Source organism: Chiloscyllium plagiosum, chromosome 27 (genome assembly GCF_004010195.1).
Source record: "Chiloscyllium plagiosum isolate BGI_BamShark_2017 chromosome 27, ASM401019v2, whole genome shotgun sequence".
NCBI lineage: Eukaryota > Metazoa > Chordata > Chondrichthyes > Orectolobiformes > Hemiscylliidae > Chiloscyllium > Chiloscyllium plagiosum.
The window spans coordinates 25,114,041-25,135,189 of record NC_057736.1 but is presented as its reverse complement, the minus strand read 5'-3'; the positions used below and the strand labels follow the sequence as shown (position 1 = coordinate 25,135,189).

The 21,149-nt window shown below is 37.5% G+C and overlaps 1 protein-coding gene across 5 annotated transcripts in view; it reads right to left on the bottom strand.

Annotated features, from left to right (window-relative positions):
• Window positions 1-18,890: 18,890 nt before the first annotated feature.
• LOC122563667 (claspin) overlaps window positions 18,891-21,149 on the bottom strand; it is a 60,145-nt gene continuing 57,886 nt past the window's right edge. For all 5 annotated transcript variants that reach the window (XM_043717708.1, XM_043717707.1, XM_043717706.1 and 2 more), the window contains exon 26: window positions 18,891-19,124. In XM_043717708.1, the coding sequence (XP_043573643.1) occupies window positions 19,008-19,124 (117 nt within the window). In that variant the 3' untranslated portion in view covers window positions 18,891-19,007. The remainder of the gene's footprint in view (window positions 19,125-21,149) is intronic.

Below are 21,149 nucleotides of genomic sequence, written 5' to 3'. Positions count from 1 at the left end.
TTTTAAAAGGAGCCAATTTTCTCAAACTTTCTTGAATTAACAAAATACCCAAGTTTGTAAATTACTAAATGTGAGAAGAAATATTGACACAATATATATACATACAGATTAAAAATAAGATAATGGTAAAGTTTGTTTTTTAAAAAATGGATCAGTCTCTGAATTGTTCATGAAGAGAAGATAGTTGAAGACTTCAGAAGTTGCAATAGATGTCCTGGGTATTATTGGTGTTGGTAGCTGAACAGTCAATTTTTAGAGTCATGGATATATCAGTTGATTAAAAATCTTTTGTCTTGATTTCTTTTGGCAATGGTTGATCATATAGACCTGTTTTGCAGTTTGCATTTAACTCGTCTTTTATTTATTCTTGGAAGGCCGAAATACATAAATTCTGAGGTGGCGTTCTGGGGAGAAGAGGATGGGAGTATGGCGGTGAAATAGTCCTCTCATTATCTCTTCCTGTTACCTCTACCACTCTGTTTGAATTTTCCCTGACACACTATAGGTGTAACGTTCCATGGGTCCCACATTTTTGTTTATTCATTCATTAGATGTGGACATTGCCGCCTGGCCAACATTTATTGCCGGTCACTAGTTGCCCTAAAGAACATGGCGGTGAGCCACCTACTTAAACCACTGCAGTCCATGTGCTGTAAATTGATCCACAATGCCCTTAGGGAGGGAATTCCAGGATTTTGACATAATGGCAGGGAAGGAATGGTGATGTATTTGCAAGTTAGGATGGTGAGTAGCTTGGAAGGGAACTTGCAGGTGGTGGTGTTTCTATGTATTTGCAGCCCTTGTCCTTCTAGATGTGTGTGTTTACAAAGTGCTGTCTAAGGACCTTTAGTGAATTTCTACTGCTCAAGTATCAGCCTAGATTGTTATGCTCAAGTCTCTGCAGTAGTCTCTGAATGCACAAATGTCTGGCACAGAGACAGGAGAACTCACTGCTCAGTGTCAACTGCACTGAAGCATTGCATCAAACATTTTGTACAAATAATGGTCAGGATGTGATTCAAGCTCACATGTGCAATGTATAGTGTATTGACAATTCCTTAAAGTAAACGCTTGACTACCTATACTTGTACCCGAAAATCAGGAGGGGCTGCAGTGGAGAGAAATTATTCCACATAATGTCACATCTTAGAAACATGTCCTAAAGACATGGGTGGCACGGTGGCTCAGTGGCTAGAAGTGCTGCCTCACAGTGCCAGGGACCCAGGTTTGATTCCACCCTCGGGTGACTATCTATGTGGAGTTTATACATTCTCCCCTTGTCTGCATGGGTTTCCTGAGGGTGCTCCAGTTTTCTCTCACTGTCCAAAGGTGGATTGGCCATGCTAAATTATTCATTGTATCCAGGGATGTGCAGGCTAGGTGGGTTAGCCATAGGAAAGGCAGGGTTACAGCTGTACATTTGATGTGGAAATGCATATACTTTCCTTGAGAAACGCATTGTTTCAAACATCAGTAGGATCCTGAATTAAATTATATAGACAGGGTAAGTGTCAATTGTGGATGGTGAAATAAGTGGTCAGGTATTAAGCTGGTCATCATAATTTACATAAGATTCAGACATTACTTCGCATAAGAGGTACTGTAAGGCCATTTCTTACAACATCACAGTCTCACCATTGATGTCAGCATTCAAAAAATGAGATACTTGTCTTACCTTGCAAAATGAACAAAATTTTTTAAAAAGCCTTTGTAAATAGTAATAAATCCGAACGATTAATTTTCTCTACATCTTAATCGTTGAATGGATTTCAGTGGAAACATCAGTTCTTGGACCTGCCGTGTTTGCTCAAATTACAATAGACATGATTCAAATGTTCAGAAAATGTGTTGGCAAGGCTCTTTATAAGGGCAAGTTCTCTTATGACAACGAAATGGTGCTTTTAGGCCAAGAAAAAACACACATATTTTCACTCACACACTAATTAAAAAATAATTTTTAAAAAACACCCAGGATAATTTGCTTTCTTAACCACAACCTTCCTCTTATTGATAGATAGAGAGAGAGACTTTGTTGTATTTCCCAGATTAGTTCCTACCGATTCTGTCAATCCAAGTACAATGTTTAAGACTTAAAAGACATTTTACTTATTAGCAAGACAAATACACAAAGGGAGAAAATGCACTGTGTTGTTGCAACAATTTTAGGGATTATTGTTCTGCACACTCCGATGCTCTCATGTGAAACCTGGGGAGGAAGTAATCTACCCTTATGCACTCAATATCTTCACTGGTTTCTTTCTTAATCTTGCATTAACTTCTTCTAATTCTTCAAATGCCTTAAATTAAATTATTTCCATTCAAATGATCTATTAATACTCTTCAGCATTTAGGTTGGGGTGCTCATGAGTGTTATTTTCTCAGTGAGAATGAGGCTGATTCCATCAGTGTGGCTTTCTAACTTAACAGCTTGATATCTTCATATATGGTTTAGACAACACTAACTTTAAAATCTGAACTAGCTGCACTAAAGCAAGTGTAAACCTATTGCAGATTGATGGCACTTGAACAGAACCTAAGGGTAAAAGGATATAGCTGAAGCTGTTAAATTCTGCTGGTAACGTTGTAGCTATCAAAAATACTGAGATTTTACCTTTGCCTGAGATTCAGACTTATGTGTGCAGAGATATAATTAACAATACATCATTTTGAAGCTCCCAATGAATTTGAAAGATTTTCCTTTCTTTCTGGGTTGAGTTGACAACACATTCCTCTTTTATATCAGTGACAGGCCAAAGTTGTTACAAACAAGAGCCACTGTGAGCAGCTACTGGGATTTGATCACTGGGGTTCAATGGCATGTTACAAATGTGATTCAATTTGAAAATCATTGTTTAATGGTAGTTTTTAACCAAGAAAGTTTTCATTAAAAGACTACTTTCCAGCAGAAAATTTGTCTTATTATGCAACTTTATAGTGACCAAGAGTTAAGAGGTCTTTCACCTTTGTAATGAATGTTAATGCAGCTTAGTCAACAGCTTTTTGGAATTTGAATTATAGGGTAAGTGAACCATCTGTCCCAATGAAGCATGTTGGAGCTGCCCAAGTGATAACTGTGTAAACCCAGTGTTGAAGGGTCTGCTGAGGCTAGGGGCCATTGAGGATGTACAAGAGGAAGATCAACCAATAAAGAGAGATAGAGGCAGAAGGAACTCTCGCAGAGTCAGAAGATCCAGTTTGAAACAGGGAGACCAACAGAATCTGCACAATGTACAATGACAGGAATATTAGAGACAGAAGAAGCTACTGTGGCAGGCCGACTTCGTGACATCCAATCATATCCATTTTATTGGGAGACAAATGTTTCATTATGTGACCTGTCAGAGATAGCCCAGCAAATGAAACGTTTTGGTCAACACATAAGAGGCTAGAATTAGTGGAAAGAAAGTTTGAGAACAACTCATGGATTTTTTTCTAGAAGTATGTTTGTGAATGAAATAAGCAGTGATGAAATTCTAATTTTGTAAATTTGTGTGAATCCAAATTGGATGATAAAACTACCAGCTTCCTAGTGGAAAATGGCCAACAAGTAAGCACTTGTGTACATAGAAATTTCCATGTCAGACATGGTACTTTTCCTATGTGTTTGACTCTGGGATTGTTTTCAGCTCATTTTGTGATTACTTCCCCATGCACTTCTCCATTAACCTTCGCCTAACAGCTCCCCTAACCTCAGTAATTGTAGATGTTGTTATTTCTAACTTGCATTCATTTAGTCTAATGATTTCTCCTGGCTGGGGTCTGTTGGTGGAGTAGGTTGGAGATGACTGAAAAGCACCATCATTAGGTACTGTACTGACTTAAGTGGTTGAGTGTTTAACCCCTCGCTGTCTTATTGATGGCACTCACCGCTGGGAGTTTGTGTGTTTAATCCCAGCAGGATGATGTCTGGAGACACTGGCGTCCAAAGAAGAAGTAACATCACAGGGGCTTCAGCTTTTGTAAATGATGCATTCTGTCAAACTCATTAAAATTGCCAGCAAGACTTTTAAAAAAAAAAAAATTCTGTCTTCACGGTGGAACTCTTGGCTTATCAGTCCTGAGATTCTTACATTAAAAAGGTTACGGTATTGTACAGGCTTATCAAACATGGAAGCAGAGCTAGCAACAAATAACAAAAAGTATAAATCATAAGATGTTTTCTGTAGTGCTCAGTTTCTGAGCCAAGATGGTTGAGTATGCACTAATCCATATATAATTTGTAACCTGCACATTGGTGGCTTCTACCACTCCTTTGGGTCTTTCAATATTCATCAGAGTTAAATTGAGGAATTATCTGGACTTGTTACAATTGCTCGTGGCAATATTGAACAGTTTTATTGCATGAAAAATCACATAAAAATAATGGGGATATGTTTTATACTTGGAGAACAAGACAGCAACTGATTTGAGATTACAATAAAGCAGCTTCAACCACAGTTTGATGTGAAGGGTTGATTGGGATCATTGATTTGGACACTGTCAGTGGTTTTCCAAGATTTGCTGGTTAAAAACTTGGTGATTTCTGAAAACTAAGTTAATTTGTGACACTTATATTCAATGATCAGTTCATTTTAATGCTGGGGAGAAAAAAAGGAAGAGAACACTGAAAGATAAAAAAGATTTTAGTCTGTCAGCTGTGATTCAGTTGGCAGAACTCTTGTCTTTGCACCGAGGTACTGGGATCAAGTCTCACCCCAGGAATGTGGGCATTAAAATCAATGTTGTCAGTGATGCTGTATTTCAAATGAGGTGATAGGTTGAGGTCCCATTTGCCTGCTCAGGTACATGTAAAAGATTCCATGGGACCTTTTTGAAGTAAAGGACGGATTTATTTCAGGTGTCCTGGCCAATTATTGTCCCTCAAAAAAAACAGAAGAACCGGCCATTATCATAGTGCAAAATGGCAGCTTCATTTCCGACATTACAACAATGGCTACGCATCAAAAGGGGCTTTGTGGGCTATAAAACACATTAAGATGCCTAGTTACCAGGGAAAGCGCTACTTATATGCAAGTCTTTTTTCTCTTTTCTGAAAGTATCCATCAAATCTGTACATCTCTTGCAAATTTTAAAAGAACAAGTAGATTAATGTAAATCAGTATTAGTAGGAACGGAATATGTTATGACAACTCGATTTTCTATTTTAAATGCACTGTCTCAGAGGAACAACATAAAAAGAAATTTCAACAAGCATCTATTTATTAAAAGTTCCATATTTCCAAAAAAACATAATAATTATGAAGTGTGCTGGATTCTTCCAAGCAGGGAAGAATTTGCACTTCTTTTGGAATACAAACCTGCAATCTTTCTCCATAATCATCAACATTTTGCATCATTAAAGCAACATTAACACTTAACATGTTGAATTCAGCTGTTAAAACTCAGGTAGTCTGAAACAGAACGGGTGTATATATTCCTTTATAACCTAACATCCCATTCTACATAGATCCAGACAACATGAAGTTAATCACCAGAAGTTAACAGTATTTTGCAGCAGTGTCGTGCTGGAAAAGCACAGCAGGTCAGGCAACTTCTGAGGTGCAGGAAAGTCAATGTTTCATGCAAAAACCCTTCAGCAGGAATGAGCTCATTCCTGATGAAGGGCTTTTGTCCGAAACATCGATTCTCCTGCTCCTCGGATGCTGCCTGACCTGCTGTGCTTTTCCAGCACCACACTCTTGACTCTAATCTCCAGCATCTTCAGTATTTTGCAGCAGGTGACCTGCACAGCTACCATTTTTCAAATCTTCAGGCTATAGGCTCACTTGAGACTTCCAAATTTGTACTTTTGCCCTCTCGTTCTGAGATCACAATTTAAGTTAAATGATCTTTTTATATTTGCATTACTTATGTTTTTCAGCAATTTAAACATCTTGATAATGTCCACTCTCAATCATTCTGTAATAAATATAGCCCAGAAATGATTGTAACCAATACTTGTGAACAAAAGCTTATCATGTTCCTGTGTCAGTTTAACAGTGACATCAACCTGTTTAAATGCCTATATTCTAATACAATTTAGCAAGTAAATGAAATAAAAATGTATGCAACAGTAAGCTCAGAGCTTTTTGAACATAACCTGATACTTGAAAATCATACGTCATAGGATCATAGAGTCATAGTCATTCAACATGGAAACAGACCCTTTGGTCCAACCAATCCATGCTGAACATAATCCCAAACTAAAGTAGTCCTACCTGCCTGTTGCTGGCTCACATCTCTCCAAACCTTTCCTATTCATGTATCTATGACTCTTAAATGTTATAATTGTATCTGCATCAACCACTTTCTCAGGAAGCTCATTCCATTTGCGAACCACCCTCTGTGTAAAACATTTGTCTCATGCCTTTTTTAAATCTCTCCCCTCTCACCTTAAAAATGTGGCCCCTAGTCTTGAAAGCCCCCATCTTAGGGAAAAGACAACTACTATTAATTCTATCTATACCTCTCATTATTTTATAAACTTATATCAGATCGCTTCTCGGCTTCAAATACTCCAGTGAAAAAATGCTCCAGCCTATCCAGCCTTTCTTCATAACTCAAACTTTCCTTATTCAACAACATCCTGGTAAATCTCTTGTGAACCTCTCCAGCTTGATAATATCCTTCCTATAACTGGGTGACCAGAACTGCTCTTCTCTGAAACTTTTTCCATACATCAAAATCTTTTGAACATATAAGGGTATAATTTGCATTGGGTTCTCCAAACCTCTCATTATTCCTTCAATGGAAAATCGGTACAAAAACCAGTTCAATGGAATAAACTACCATTTGTATAATTTTCCAAAATTGACATAGAATTGCATAAAATGTTACAGCACAGAATGACCAATTGGCCCATTATCTGAGCGGAGATGAATCACAGAATCATAAAATCATACAGTCTAGAAGACACCTATTGGTCTGTTGAGTCTGGACCAACAAAATCTAATCTAAACCTACACAAGTCCCACTATCCAGCATTTGGCCCATAGCCAAATGTTATGGCATTTCAAGTGTTCATCTAAGTACTTTTTAAAAATTGTGAAATTGCCTACCTCAACTATTCCGCAAGAAGTGTACTCCAGACCACGCCCCCACCACCCTCTGGGTGAAAAAGTATTTCCTCAAATCCCCACAAAATCTTCTGCCTTTCACCTTAAAATTATGCCCCCTTGTTATTGACCCTTCAATTAGAGAGAACAGTTGCTTTCCCTGACCACAGCTCTCAAAATCTTATACTCCTCAATTAGGTCCTCCCCGAGCCTTCTTTGAACTAAAGCAAACAACCTAAGCTGATCCAGCCCCTCTTCGTTGCTAATCTGCTTCATTCCAGGCTCCATCCTGGTGAATTTCCTTTTTACTGTCTCTAGTACAATCACATCCAACCTATAGTGTGGTGATCCGGAACTGTACAGAGTACTCCAGCTGTGGTCCAAACAAAATTTTGTATAACTGCAACATAACCGTCCTGCTCTTATAATTTGTACCAGGACCAAGAGCTGCATATGCCTTCTTAACTATCCTATTAACCCATCCTGATGCCTTCAGGGATCTGTGGATAAGCATTCCAACGTCCCTATATTTCTCTGAGCTTCCTAATGTCTTGCCATTCATTGAGTACTCTCTTGTCTTGTAACTTCCTCTGAAGTGCCTCACTTCACACTTATCAGTGTTAAATTCCATCTGCCACTGACCTGCTATCTGACCATTGTTATGGACAAGGCCAGAATCCCCCCTCAAAATATTTCTAGAAGGTAGCCTAGACCCTAACGTTTTCTTATTTTAAAGGTAGATGTGAAATGGGTGTTCCAGGTGGTTACAACTGGTCAAACCACTCGACTTTAAGCAAAACAGAATTTATTTAAACTCAATAGTTGAAACATGAACAAAAGAAAACAAAAGAATTTAGAATAACAACTATTGGAAAATTTAACCAAGCCTATCCAGTAAGTATTACCAATTAACTGTTCCAATACAGTAACATCCCGTAAGCACAACCCTTGGCAAAAAGGTAAATTCAAACAGACTCTTGTAGGCAGGAAGGAGCAACTTCCAGAGAGATTTCAGAGAAAGTCAGTCAGGAATTGTTTACCAAAGCTTGCAATTCTTCTGGTCTCATATATCTTGTGACTGCTACAGTTAAAGAAAAATTAGAAAGCCTGAACTGGAAGAACTGGCTACTCCCCTACCATTACTGCTTTAAAAAAAACCCAAAGGCCTCTTAATACTTAGAGTGTTCGACACCTCTGTCTTCACAACCTCTCTTCAAGAAAAGCAAGGACAAAATAACCATTTAAAGTGACAACATCATCATACCAATTCATCTGCGATTTCCTGTAGCCCAAAATCATCTTCTTAACTGTCAACCACCCAACCAATCTTCATGACAACATGAAAATAGGGTGTTGATTGGTTGGACCACAGAAGCAGGAACTATTAATAGTCAATCTTAGCTGAAAAAAATACCGATCAGACAGGTAACTTTGATTGGTCAAGGTATTACCATAAGGAAAAAAACAGGGATTGGTAATCTCAGTGACCTTTCCCTTAAGGAAAAAGTTGTTATCTGTGGATGAATTCCATTTGCCTACAAAGAACAGGTTCTTTCTGTTAATATATGTCACTTCTCGCATGGAAATGAATCACTTTGGGAACGTAACTCTTAGCACAATCAGGATTATTTGGTAAACGTTGCCTAATAGCAGAATCACATTTAGCGCGATCATCATGGTCAAAGGGATGTCTCAGTTGGTACAGTCTTTCAGTTGTTGGGATATCCTGCATCACACCTAGAGCTGCACCTTTGGTCCTAAGAGATCACATTTGATTTCAAGTAATCCTGGAGGAGGAAGATGCCTCAAAAAAGGCCCAGTGGTCCTCTCCGGCTTCTAATTTATATATTCATATCTTTAGATCATTAAAGAGACTTGCAACATTTAAAAAAACTGTCATAAAAAGGCACATAATAATCCTTTCCATTCGATCAGGCTAGATGTTAAAATAATTTTTTTTTGAGGGTTGTAAATCTATGAAATTTCTTTCCTCAAAAAGCAGTGGATACAGGCTCTTTAAATCTTTTTAAGGCAGATGGATTGATTCTTGATTCTAGATAAAGTGATGAAGGATTATTGGGAATATGTAGGAGTGTAGGGATGAGGTTAAAATCAGATCAGCCATGACCTTACTAAATGCGAGGGCAGGCTGGAAGGGCTGAATGGCCCACTTGTGTTCCTTGTTCGTATGTTTGTCAATGACAATAGGTGCTGGAGTCACGAGCGCATTGATGCAATCAGTGATGACACCATGGATCTGGAAGTTAGTGGTTTGGTGTGTTACAAAGAATTGCTTTACATAATTGTAACAAATCATAACTTTCTGCTTCATTTGCTGTACATACAACTGAATATGAATTTGCAACTGCTGCTTTTTATGTTCAACGCAAAAACGCCTTAAATGTGTGGAAACTCTTGGCTGAGCAGTTCTCTAATTTTATATTGTCCTGCCTATGTTATTAAGCACTGTAACCCTTCAAGTCAGTCTGTGCAATCACAGCTCCTCCCCTCGGGCACCCTTCAGACCCTAACTGATTGTTGGCCCCAGATTAAACGTGGTAATTGGAGTTAAGATGGAGTGCTGCAGATTGCAGGGACCTTGCCCTGGGCTCTGAGATGCTACTGCTGTAAAAATGTGCAGATGCTACTTTCAGCTTTTCCTGGACTTGAACTGAGAGATAGAGTACACAGATTGAACTGCAATACAACCTTCAGTCACATTTAATAACTCTTATTTCACTGGGTCCCAGGCCCTGCGGCTAATATGGCGGTTTCTCAGAAACCTAATCTCTGATCTTTAAAAATATAATTATCCCGACAATACCAAAAATCAATGGCGAAAACTGTTTTCTTTGGTTCCGACACACATTTTATAATTTGCCACATCAGTCTGTTCAGTACTTTGAAGTCCATTCTAAATTTATTTGTACTCGGAGTGAAGCACTTATTATAATACCCAATTTCTCATCTAGATTTATTCATGGGCTCTGACATTTGCCTAGAAAAAAGCAAAGAAGGTTGCAGCAGAACTAAAATGACAAGAAACAGATAATGAAGCAAAAAGGATAACGGCAGAACAAGATGCATTCAGGGGAAAGATAATGAAAAATAAAGCATTTTAGAATGATTGCAAAAGCAGAGATGGTAAATTAGAGGATGAACTCAAAGCTGAAGGTAATTTTCAGACAATTCCACACATTAGGTAACCAGGATGCTGGACCATATTCAAGTTGCTTTTTGATTTACTGAAATTGCAGAATTGAAAATACATTGCAACACAAAGCTGACTCGATATGGTCTCAAGGTGTAATAAGTTACTCTGAAGCTATCACGAAGATGCAGGTTCATACCCACAATCTTTCGTTGAGTAAGCGCTCAGTCACTCCCTTGTAGTCAGTAGACAAGATGTTAAACACATCCTTACAGATCTTTGAAAGGATATATTGCATCATACATGAAATTAGAAGTTATTTAAGAAACTAGAGGGTGTTCCACCTTTGTTTGGTACAGTTGAGGATAAATGGGAAGATATGCAGAATGTTTTACATTAATTGAACAGCTTGTTTCCATAGTAAAGCTGCAGTGTGTTTAGTAAGTGATTGACATAAAAAAAAGGTGTTTCCATAAAATAGCCATAAATATTGGAAAGTACGGAATGGAGCTGAAGCAATGTCCCACAGAATGGAACACAAACTGAACAAAGGCATGAACAGAGAATGTGACAGTAATGCTGCAAGGTGTTTATGCAGAGGAAGGAAGAAGTACACATGATACCAGAGAAGTGACTGTGCAAAGCACAGCAGAATAGCATTTCAAAGATTTGTATGGAGTTAAGGCAACATTAAAGTTTATCTTGAAGAGGTGGTGATTAGTGAACCTAACCTTGTAAAGGGAATATGTAATCAGACACAAAACGTATGACATTCTCAGACAACAACCATATTTCTGAGGATAGTAAGCAGATCTTTTAATATTCTGTTGTGGTTTCACTATTTAGCCAAAGTTAGCCTGGTCACCTACCCATCCATATTGTAAAGGCTGAAAATTCATAAATAGGAAAAGATCCTAATTGCAAAAATGAAGTTACATTTTTTGTTTGTGATATATTTAGAAAGATTGAAACTACAGTTTATGATGCCATAGGCATAAACTAAATACACTAACTAGACAAATGGATAACAAATGTCAAGAGTAATATTAATTATACAACAAAACAATAACGATTCCATAGCAATGTCAATAAATGGACATGTGAAAGGAGGTTCCATCAGTTTAAAGTTGATTATTGTATTTGACCCATATATTCCAAATGAAGGAGAGAAAATGATAACTGTTAATGCTTACATTTCCTAGAACATACATGTTACCTGTTAAGATATAAATTGACCAAAATATATTGGCAGCTTACTTGTATTTCTAACTGGGTGTAGGTGCTGGAAAACAATTATCCAGGACGGGCTGTGAAGAAAATGTAAGATTTTTATTTATTCATGAGGATACCATTGGCTAAATCAACATTTATTTTCCATCCCTAATTGTCATGTGAGAACATAATGGTGAGCTGCCTTCTTGAACTGCTGCAGTCTTTGGGGTATAGGGAGACTCACAGTGCTGTTAGAGAGAGAGTTCGAACATTTTGAACCAGTGACAGGGAAAGAATAGTGATGCACAGTAGTTCCAAGTCAGGGTGAGTGCCTTGGATGGGAACTTGCAGGTGGTGGTATTTCTATGCATCTGCTGTGCTTGTCTTTTCAAATGGCGAGGGTCAAGGATTTTGAAGACGCTGCTGGACGAGCCTTAGTGAATTCCTGCAGTGTGTCTTGTAGATGGTACACAATGCTGCAGTTCTCCATTCGTGGGGGAGGAGTAAATTATGGCAGATGAAATTCAATCCAGACAAGTTAAAAGTATTACAATAATTAAAAACATGGTTACTCAATGATTGGTGTTGAACCAGCTACAGGAGGAGGTTTCAGAGATTTCAGAACGATTATATATCCAAATTTTAACATGCTAACACATTTCCAGAAACAATTGTTAAAGCTAATTGAATGAGGAGCTACTTTGCCAAATCAGAGCAATACAAATTTAAAACCACCATGCTAAAACTGTACAATGTTTTCATTAAGCTGTATTGAGTACAGCACCCAGTTCTGACCATAAGAACCCAAAGGAATTGTCCTAACTCTGGAAACATTTTGAAAGAGAGCTCCACAGTTGTTTCCCTGCTATTGATGACTGTCCTCTGAGGATAGGTGAGGTAAATGTAGACATTTTCTGCTTTGAAAGCCACAGGTGTGAGGGAACCTTGGAGTTATGAAAGATAAATCTGGAACACTATTTAGATTAAAGAAGAACTGTAGGCAAGGGGGACAGGAGGTTTAATAAGGTAAAAGGCCATTATGCATTTCTATGTGCAAACAGTGATCAATATATGGAATGGTATGATCAGATAAAATGGGGATGAAAAACTCAAGAATTGTTAAAAGGCAGATATGTAGGATTTTTGGGTGTTTGTAGGGGCAATGAGCTAGATGTATAGATCTGTGTAATATATGTGGATGAATCAGTCAATTCAAGTCTATAGTAAAATTATTATCCTTTCATTTCTACAAACAATTTAATGATGGTAAAACTCTTCTGCCTCCATACTAAATTATGTTGCAACTTAACTTTTCACCTATTAATGAGTAAAGGGAAGAATAAAACTATATTTATACTTTATTTCACAATTCGTCAGTTGTAAAAACCAGGCTGGAGTAGAGGCAATACAAGTGATGCTCGCTCTTTAATAGACACAGTAAGTGGGCATTACCTATGATCATCAGTACTGCATGGTACACAGAGCGAGATTAACGATTTGTGCTAATCTGCCCTGATTTAATGATGTGCTCTGCATTTGAAACAGAGTTAAATTCAGTTTAATGCATCTTCTTGCTAACAAGCAGCAGGTATATCTGATGACATAGTTCAGCCCATTAATCGCATTAATAACCACCTTTTTACTATTTCTATTAGCATACTTCCACTCTCAATTCCATCACAGCAGGAATAATTTTCTCCAGCCTGCTGCACACAGAAAATAACCTGACATTTTGTTTAATGAGGAAAAATGTAATTGATACAAATTGCAGTATTTTAGTCCAATACAATGGAAGGCTACAATTTACTTTGAAATATTTAGGATGGATGCCATTAATTTTTTGGTTTAATTTTAGCAGGAAAATTTATCTTTCACATATTCTGGTTAAGTGCAAGCTGTTCAGCAGCTGGAACACTGCACCACAAGGACTCCCTCTAGTGTTATGGGTCCACCGTTCAGTTAATGTTATGACTTTACTTAAGGGAACATTTAACATTTTCAATTTGGCTCCCTGTTGAGACGAGCAACGTGTACCACAAACAGAGAGTGACATGGGTCAATCATTTTTAATGCAATATGTTAAAATATCTATTAGCAAACAGTTTTCCATGAACATTGCTGCTCAACATATATCCCTTGCTGATTGCCATGCACTGAAATAAAAATATCTTTTTGCAATCATCTTCCAATCGAGTGCTTTCTACTTTCAACAACATTTCCTGCAAGTAGCTGGCTTTTTGCATGAAAATAATTTAGTTCGAAACTAATTTAGTTCCACTGTTTTGCGTTTAACCTATCTAGAATTTGTCAATCACGTCTCTTCATTGTCAAAATGTTTCAAATTAAGAACCTCCAGCTCTCCAATTTATCCTGGTCACGAAGTATCCTTAAATTGGATGACAATCTGTGGTTCTTTGCTAGGCTTGCATGTGTACTCAAAATAAAATTACTTTGTGCTGTGAATACATTTGAATGGATTATTCTCTGCCCCTATAAGGTATTGTGAAATTGGTCATACTAACAACCAACTTGACATAGACTAATTTCCACACTGCATCAAGATTCACGTCATTTAATTTTTCCAAGGTTCTTACAATGATCATCTTCCAGTCATCAATTAACTTGTTGTTAATTCCCCTATTATCATCATAAAGGAAGTTGATAAGAGTGAATAAAGGGACTCCCAACACCACCTGTTTGACTCTACAATGGTTAATTAAATTAAAACTTCAATTTTAAATATCATTTGTGCCAAATGTACTCGACTGAGGAATTAACCAGAGCTGCTAAATTCCACAATTGGGTTTGATAGATCTCTCAAATTTGCACAATACTCCATCTCATTGTGCACTAGAGTATTCCATTTTCCAAGACAAATTGAATTTGCTATTTCTTACTATTTCTCATTATCTCCTTTACATAAATCACCTAATCCACTGTTAATATTTATAAGTGGCATTAACATGGAGGGGGGAAAAGAGTGCACATCCTTTTGAAACATCATCTTCATGTACATTATATGACTTGATTATACCAGGCAAAATTTAAATATTCAGATGATACAAAATTTAGTAAACAGTGAGAAATGTAGTCAACCTCAGGAAATGGCTGATGTACATTACAACACTTGTGATTTTAAGATGCTTTAGATTGCAAACATGAAAAAATCTGCATAATTGGAACTGCTTCAAAATTAAAAACTGTGACACAGTGTTATGACAGGATGCAAGCAATCATCTGTGTGTATGGTTAGTCCACGAAGTGTAATAGAACAGGTGGACAAGCTACAATTTAAAATCTGTCTAGCTTTCCTTCCCTTTGTGTGTTGTCTTTAGCTTTCAGAATGTTAATCTTTTAATAGTTCAATCCTTCTGTTAAATCTAAATATTGCTAGAATAAATTGCTCCAATTTGTGCTGGATGCATTTTGAAAATGAAAAACATTAATCTGTATGTGCATGTTTCTATGTATTATTCAGATACATCATATAAATAATCAAAAGTGTGTGTAAGATTACAATGGTCAAATTAATAATTGAAAGGTCAAGTATCTTAAAAATACATATTGTAAAATGGATATACAATAATGCTGCATTGAAAATCCTAGATATGCTGTTTACAAGTGTGACTTAAGCAAGATAATGTTAAGTGAATCAGATTTCCCAAGTGAATCAGATTTCCCAAGTGAATCATAAACTGGATTTAGGATCCATTGTGATTCCATCCCTGATTTCCAGCAAATCTTTCCCTTTATTTTCTCACCTTGTCGTGTCCCTAATTGGCAGTGATTCTCTGCCCAATGTCAATGACTCTCTGCCCCTCTGATCTCTAGCAATCTCTCTTGGTCACCAGCAGGTCTTTTCTGAATCTGTTACTGCAACGTTGAAACATTGAATTCACAATAGCTTTGGCTTTTTGGAACAATGCAAGGGCATTTTAGAGGTTTGGAATACTGTGGCAAGTAACTCATCTCCTGACTTCCCAAAGACTGTCCACCATCTACAAGGCACAAGTCAGAAGTGTGATAGAGTACATCCCACTTGCAGAGCTCAGTGCAGTTGCAACAGTCCAGAAGCTTGACACCATCCAGAACAAAGCAGCCCACTTGATTGGCACCACATTCCACAAGCATTCATTCCCTCCACCACCAATGCTCAGTGGCAGCAGTGTGCACTAACAACAAGATGCACTGCAGAAATTCATCAAAGACCATTAGTCAGCACCTTTCAAACACATGATCACTTCCCTCGAGAAGGACGAGGGCAGCAAATTCATGGGAACACCACAAGCTCCAAGTTCCCCTCCAATACACTCAACATCCTGATTTGGAAATGTGTCATCATTCCTTCACTGTCGCTGGCTCACAATCCTGAATTGCCTCCCTAAGACATTGTGGATCTACCTACAGCACACGGACAATTCAAGGAGGCAGCTCACCCTCACCTTCTCAAGGGCAACTAAGGAGATGCAATAAAAAATATTGGCCAGCCAGCAATACCATGTCCAGGAGCGAAGGAAAGAAAAAGTGGGATAGAAGTGAAGAACAAATGGAATGGAAGCAAGGGCTGATCTGGGAATCTCCCAAATTAACTTGAGGTTACAGACAATCCTCCCACTAATACTATTTTGAAAACAAGAGTCATTTGGCAGATTTTAATTGAAATGCAAGGATAATATTTGCACATTAGTTATCAAATGCTAAATCAGGGGCAGTGTATCAAATGCTAAATCATGTAGATTGTTAAAAGCAAGTGTTTGTAAATTTAATAATATAAGTTGCAGTCTAGATTACACCTAATTTGAGTCTTGAAGATATTTTGTTTCATTTTCCTTTATATCTCTTAGGTGAGTTAGCTATGTTAAATAGCACATGTGAAGCTAACTTGTTTTTCACATGATTTGTGGAAAGAATAAATTTTGTGCAAATTATAATCCTTTACTTAAAAGTTTTATTTATCCAAGAGCAGCAATACTGCAGGATTACAATCATCTTCAAAATTATATTATATGCTGTTTCCTCTTTGTCCATGCAAAGGCAGTGGCAAAGGAGTTAAATAACTGGACTAGTAATCCAGGAGTCGCCATTAATGTTCAAATCCTAGCACGTCAGATGGTGAAATTTGAATTCAATAATCATGAATAAAAAACTAGTCTAAATGGTACCCACGTAATCTTTCGACAGTTGTCAAAAAAACCCATCAACTTCACTAATGTTCTTTACCAAAGAAAATCTGTCATCCTTATCTGAAATGACCAACATGCAAATTCAAGCCCTTATTAATGTAGCTGATACTTGATTGTCCCCACAGAGTTAGGAATGGGCAGTAAATGCTGGAATAACCAGCAACATCCATATCCCATGATTGAATAATAAAAGTCAGTATTCAGGATTCCTCTACATAAAAACCAGAGTAAGGGCTAAAGAGTTAAAATAGAAGGTCCACACAACTTTCTCACAGCAAGTAGACCCTGATCAATCAATCAGCTTTGTCACTGTCACCAATTTCTCAAATAAAGTCCTGTGAGATTGCTGCAAAATTGTAGTCAAGTAACTATTAGCTAGAATATTGTACTGTTAAATTTAAATATAAGCATTTGAAGTGCAAAGTTCATAAAACAGAAGTTTAAACACAAGTTTGGAGTATTGCAGTTTTGTTAATTAAGCATTTATGTTGAATGATTTGGCTGTTAGCGGAATTAAAAAAAGATTGGCATTTGAGTGTATGAAGAGACAAGCACAGTATAATTGCAAACATTTCGCAAATAATTATTAGTTTTAGTTTGTACAGACCACAAACTATGGGAAACATAGAAAGTAAGATGATTTGGCCCTTCAAGTCTGCTCTGCCTTTTCAATATGAACATGGCTGATCGTCTAACTCTAGGAGAAAGTGAGGACTGCAGATGCTGGAGATCAGAGCTGAAATTCCTGAAGAAGGGCATGTCCGAAACGTCGATTCTCCTGCTCCTTGGATGCTGCCTGACCTGCTGCGCTTTTCCAGCAACACATTTTCAGCTCTGATCATCTAACCCTGTATCCTGTTGCTGCTTTCGGTCCCTACTCTTTGATACTAGATCTTAGCCCAAACTGTAATCAAACTCCTTCTTGAGAAAAAGTCAATCATTTGGCCTTGACCTGTCACAGAGAATTTCACCACTCTCTGGGTGAAGAAATTTCTCAACTCAGTCCAAAATGGCCTATCCCACATCCTTAAACTGTAACCTGTGGTTCTGAACTCCCGAGTCATTGAGAAAACCCTTCTTGAATTTATCTTGCCGACCTAGCCCGGTTAGCATTTTCCACCCCTTCCCATTAGTCTAAACTCGTGAATATACTTCATACTGTAGGAAGTGGATAAAGTCAGGAATGCACTGACCAAGTGTGTATAACATGGAAAGAATAACATGCAGTGTAAAGGCAAAAAGGTGGGGAAGTGGACCTAAATGAATTGCTCAGAGAGCTGGTGTAGAATAATGGGCTGAATGATTTTCTTCCATGCTGTAGCAATCACACTGTAACATGAAATTTTAGAGTGATGACACTGAACACCAAAGTGATGTTGATTCAGTTCATTGCATATCGGACCATGTGGGTGGCAGCACCAGTTGGTCCCTTGCACGAATGATTTTGTACCTTTTTGGCACTTAGCAGCAAGAGCAAATGTTCTCTTTATAATGGTCAGTTTTGAACATCACATCAAGTTAAATATTTACATTTCTTAAGTTTGTGTTTTTCTTCCTGGCTGAATATTTAAATTTATTGAACTCATTGCAGAGCTTTAGTAATTAACCTCTGCTCTGAGGCTTTTCTGCTAAAATTTAGGTGTTGTTAATCCTCCTAATGTTTTCAGGAATTAATTGCCTGGTACTACCCAAACTACTTGGTAAAAAATCCTAGGGGCAATAAAAGTCAAGTTTCCACTTATTTGAACATCATTTCACTTATTACAGTCATTGAGCATCCCAGGTGTTTTTCACCCTCTGGAAACAGACTGAGGAGATTTGTACCAGTGGCATACAAGTGTCAGAATTGTCCAGTTGGTGCAAATGGCCCATTTTATGCTCTAGATTCAATGCAGCTACTTGTCAATAATGGCACAATAATAAAACTCCCTCACATTTTAAAAAATTCTGTGTGAGAAACTAAAATTTGCATATTCACTTGACATCTTCCATCTAATCTACTTGGTTAAAAAGAACTGCAATAGATTGGGTCAGACCTATTTGATCAGAATTTATCCTTTTCTTCATTTGGTATTTCTCAGGATTAAGATAAATCCTTAAAGTAGTATTAACTGCTTGCTCTCCACAGACAGTAGCTTCTTGTTTCCAGGTTTCTTTCAAATTTAAATCTCAAATTTTCACTTGAGTGATAATTTGATGCTATCTGAATTTAGACAAGTAATTTTTGAATATCTTAATGCTACTAATAGCAAATGTCTGAATGAAAGCTTTAAAAATGATATTAAATTCAGAAAATTATAAAAATGGGTAATTTATTTATTGGATAAAACAATCTAACAAGAGCATTTATATAATATACATGTACAACACAGCTAATTTACAAACACAAGCTGACCACAATTGGAAGCTACATTATAATTACAATAATCATTTTTCTAGATATCGGAATATACTTCTGGTATGGGAGTTTTTTGTTGGTGTCTTCTCTGTCCGTGGGCGTTTTGTCAAAGAGATGACTGGAGTAGCTGCTGCCTTTCTTTTCGTCTGCAAAATGAAGTGGATTTATTAGTTCTGTTGACAATATGGTTCCAAACGTCACCAACAAATTCAGCAAAAGTCACTCAACTGTAGGACATCAGAATATAACTAGGAGAGTCTTTCCACGCTGATCTGTCCTTCAGCCCCACTTATTTTGAACATATCGATAATACCTTTCGCTACAAAGTCTTTCTCAAGTCTTGAAAATATCAATTGATAGAGCAGCTACCTTTTTTTTTTGGGAGAGTGTATCAGACTTTCATTACCTTTTTTACACAGAAAAAGATGACCAACCTCATTGCAAAACAGCCTAGCTCCAATTTTATTATGCTCCCGCGTCTGGATGTCCTTAGAGGAAGTACTAGCATTGACAGATCTTTCAAGTCCATTCTTAGGAACATAACCTTTGATTACCTCACCCACTGACCTTTCAATACAAGGAACTACAACCAAGAACTCAGCCATCCTCAAATGAACCTTTTAAACAATATAATTCTAGTGAATCAGAACTTTATTCTCTTTAAAAGTTAAACGAATTTCCTGAGATGCAGTGCCCAAAAACAAAAGCAGCACTTCAGGTATGGTCCACCTAAGGCTTTATACAATTGAATAACCTTTGGTTTTTGAATTCCAAGTTCTTAAGAGCATCATTACATTAGTCTTTAAGATTATGTTATTCTGGTACACTAATGGAGGACCTAAATAATTAAAATCTTCATGCCTGTTCTCACATATGTTCTACTTATTATCCGGGTGATGTAGGTGACCATGAGTTCTCCAGACTTCCAAATCATAGCAACAGTGGATGACCTTGCTGGGGTTCTGGACAAGCCAGTCTTTAATCTTGTCTAGCTGATTCCTTCACTGTCAGCCTCCTCTTCTTCTTCCATTAATCCTTCCAGTAATGATTGGGCACTCCAACACTTCTACACAGATAACATACTAGACGACCTCCATTTGTCTGGTTTTGATATGGTTGAAGCAGTCTCTTCTTCTTTGAGTAACTCAAATATCTTTACTCTTTTCTCCACCCAGTTTACCTTTAGGATCCTTAAGTAGATTGAAAAGTTGATTTTCTTTTTTATTTTCCCGAGTATACATGCATAACTAGTTATTGATCCAACATTTCTTTAAAATGTTGCCCGATTTTGATAAAAAGAATCTGCCCTGCCCTTAGATTTCAGTATCGTTTTTGATGTTGTATAGCATTTCTTAGATAGCTGAACTGATTAACTTTCATCCATTTCCTATGGTGCTGCATAATCCCTTTTATCATCAATACCATAGTATAGACTTCATTGCAGTTGAGTGTATGCCCTACCAGGAAGAAAGATCCCAGGAGGAGGCATGGGCGGCCGTGGCTGACGAGGGAAGTAAAGAAACATATAAAGTTAAAAGAGAAAAAGTATAACATAGCTAAGATAAGTGGGAAAACAGAGGACTGGGAAGCTTTTAAAGAGCAACGGAAGATTACTAAGAAGGAAATACGCAGAGGAAAAATGAGGTACGATGGTAAACTGGCCAAGAATATTGAGGATAGTAAAAGCTTTTTTAGGTATGTGCAAGGCAAAAAAATGGTTAGGAAAAAAATTGGGCCCTTGAAGACAGAAACAGGGGAATATATTACTAGGAACAAAGAAATGGCAGAGGAATTAAACGGGTACTTCAGATCTGTGTTCACTTGGGAAGACACAAGCAATCTCCCTGAGATAACAGTGGCTGAAGGACCAGAACTTAAGGGAATTTATATTTGCCAGGATTTGGTGTTGGAGAAGCTGTTAGGTCTGAAGATTGATAAGTCTCCGGGGCCTGATGGTCTACATCCCAGGGTACTGAAGGAGGTGGCTCGGGAAATCGTGGATGCGTTGGTATTATTTTCCAGAGTTCAATAGATTCGGGGTCGGTTCCTGAGGATTGCAGGGTGGCTAATGTTATACCACTTTTTAAGAAAGGTGGGAGAGAGAAAGCAGGAAATTATAGACCAGTTAGTCTGACCTCAGTGGTGGGAAAGATACTGGAGTCTATTATAAA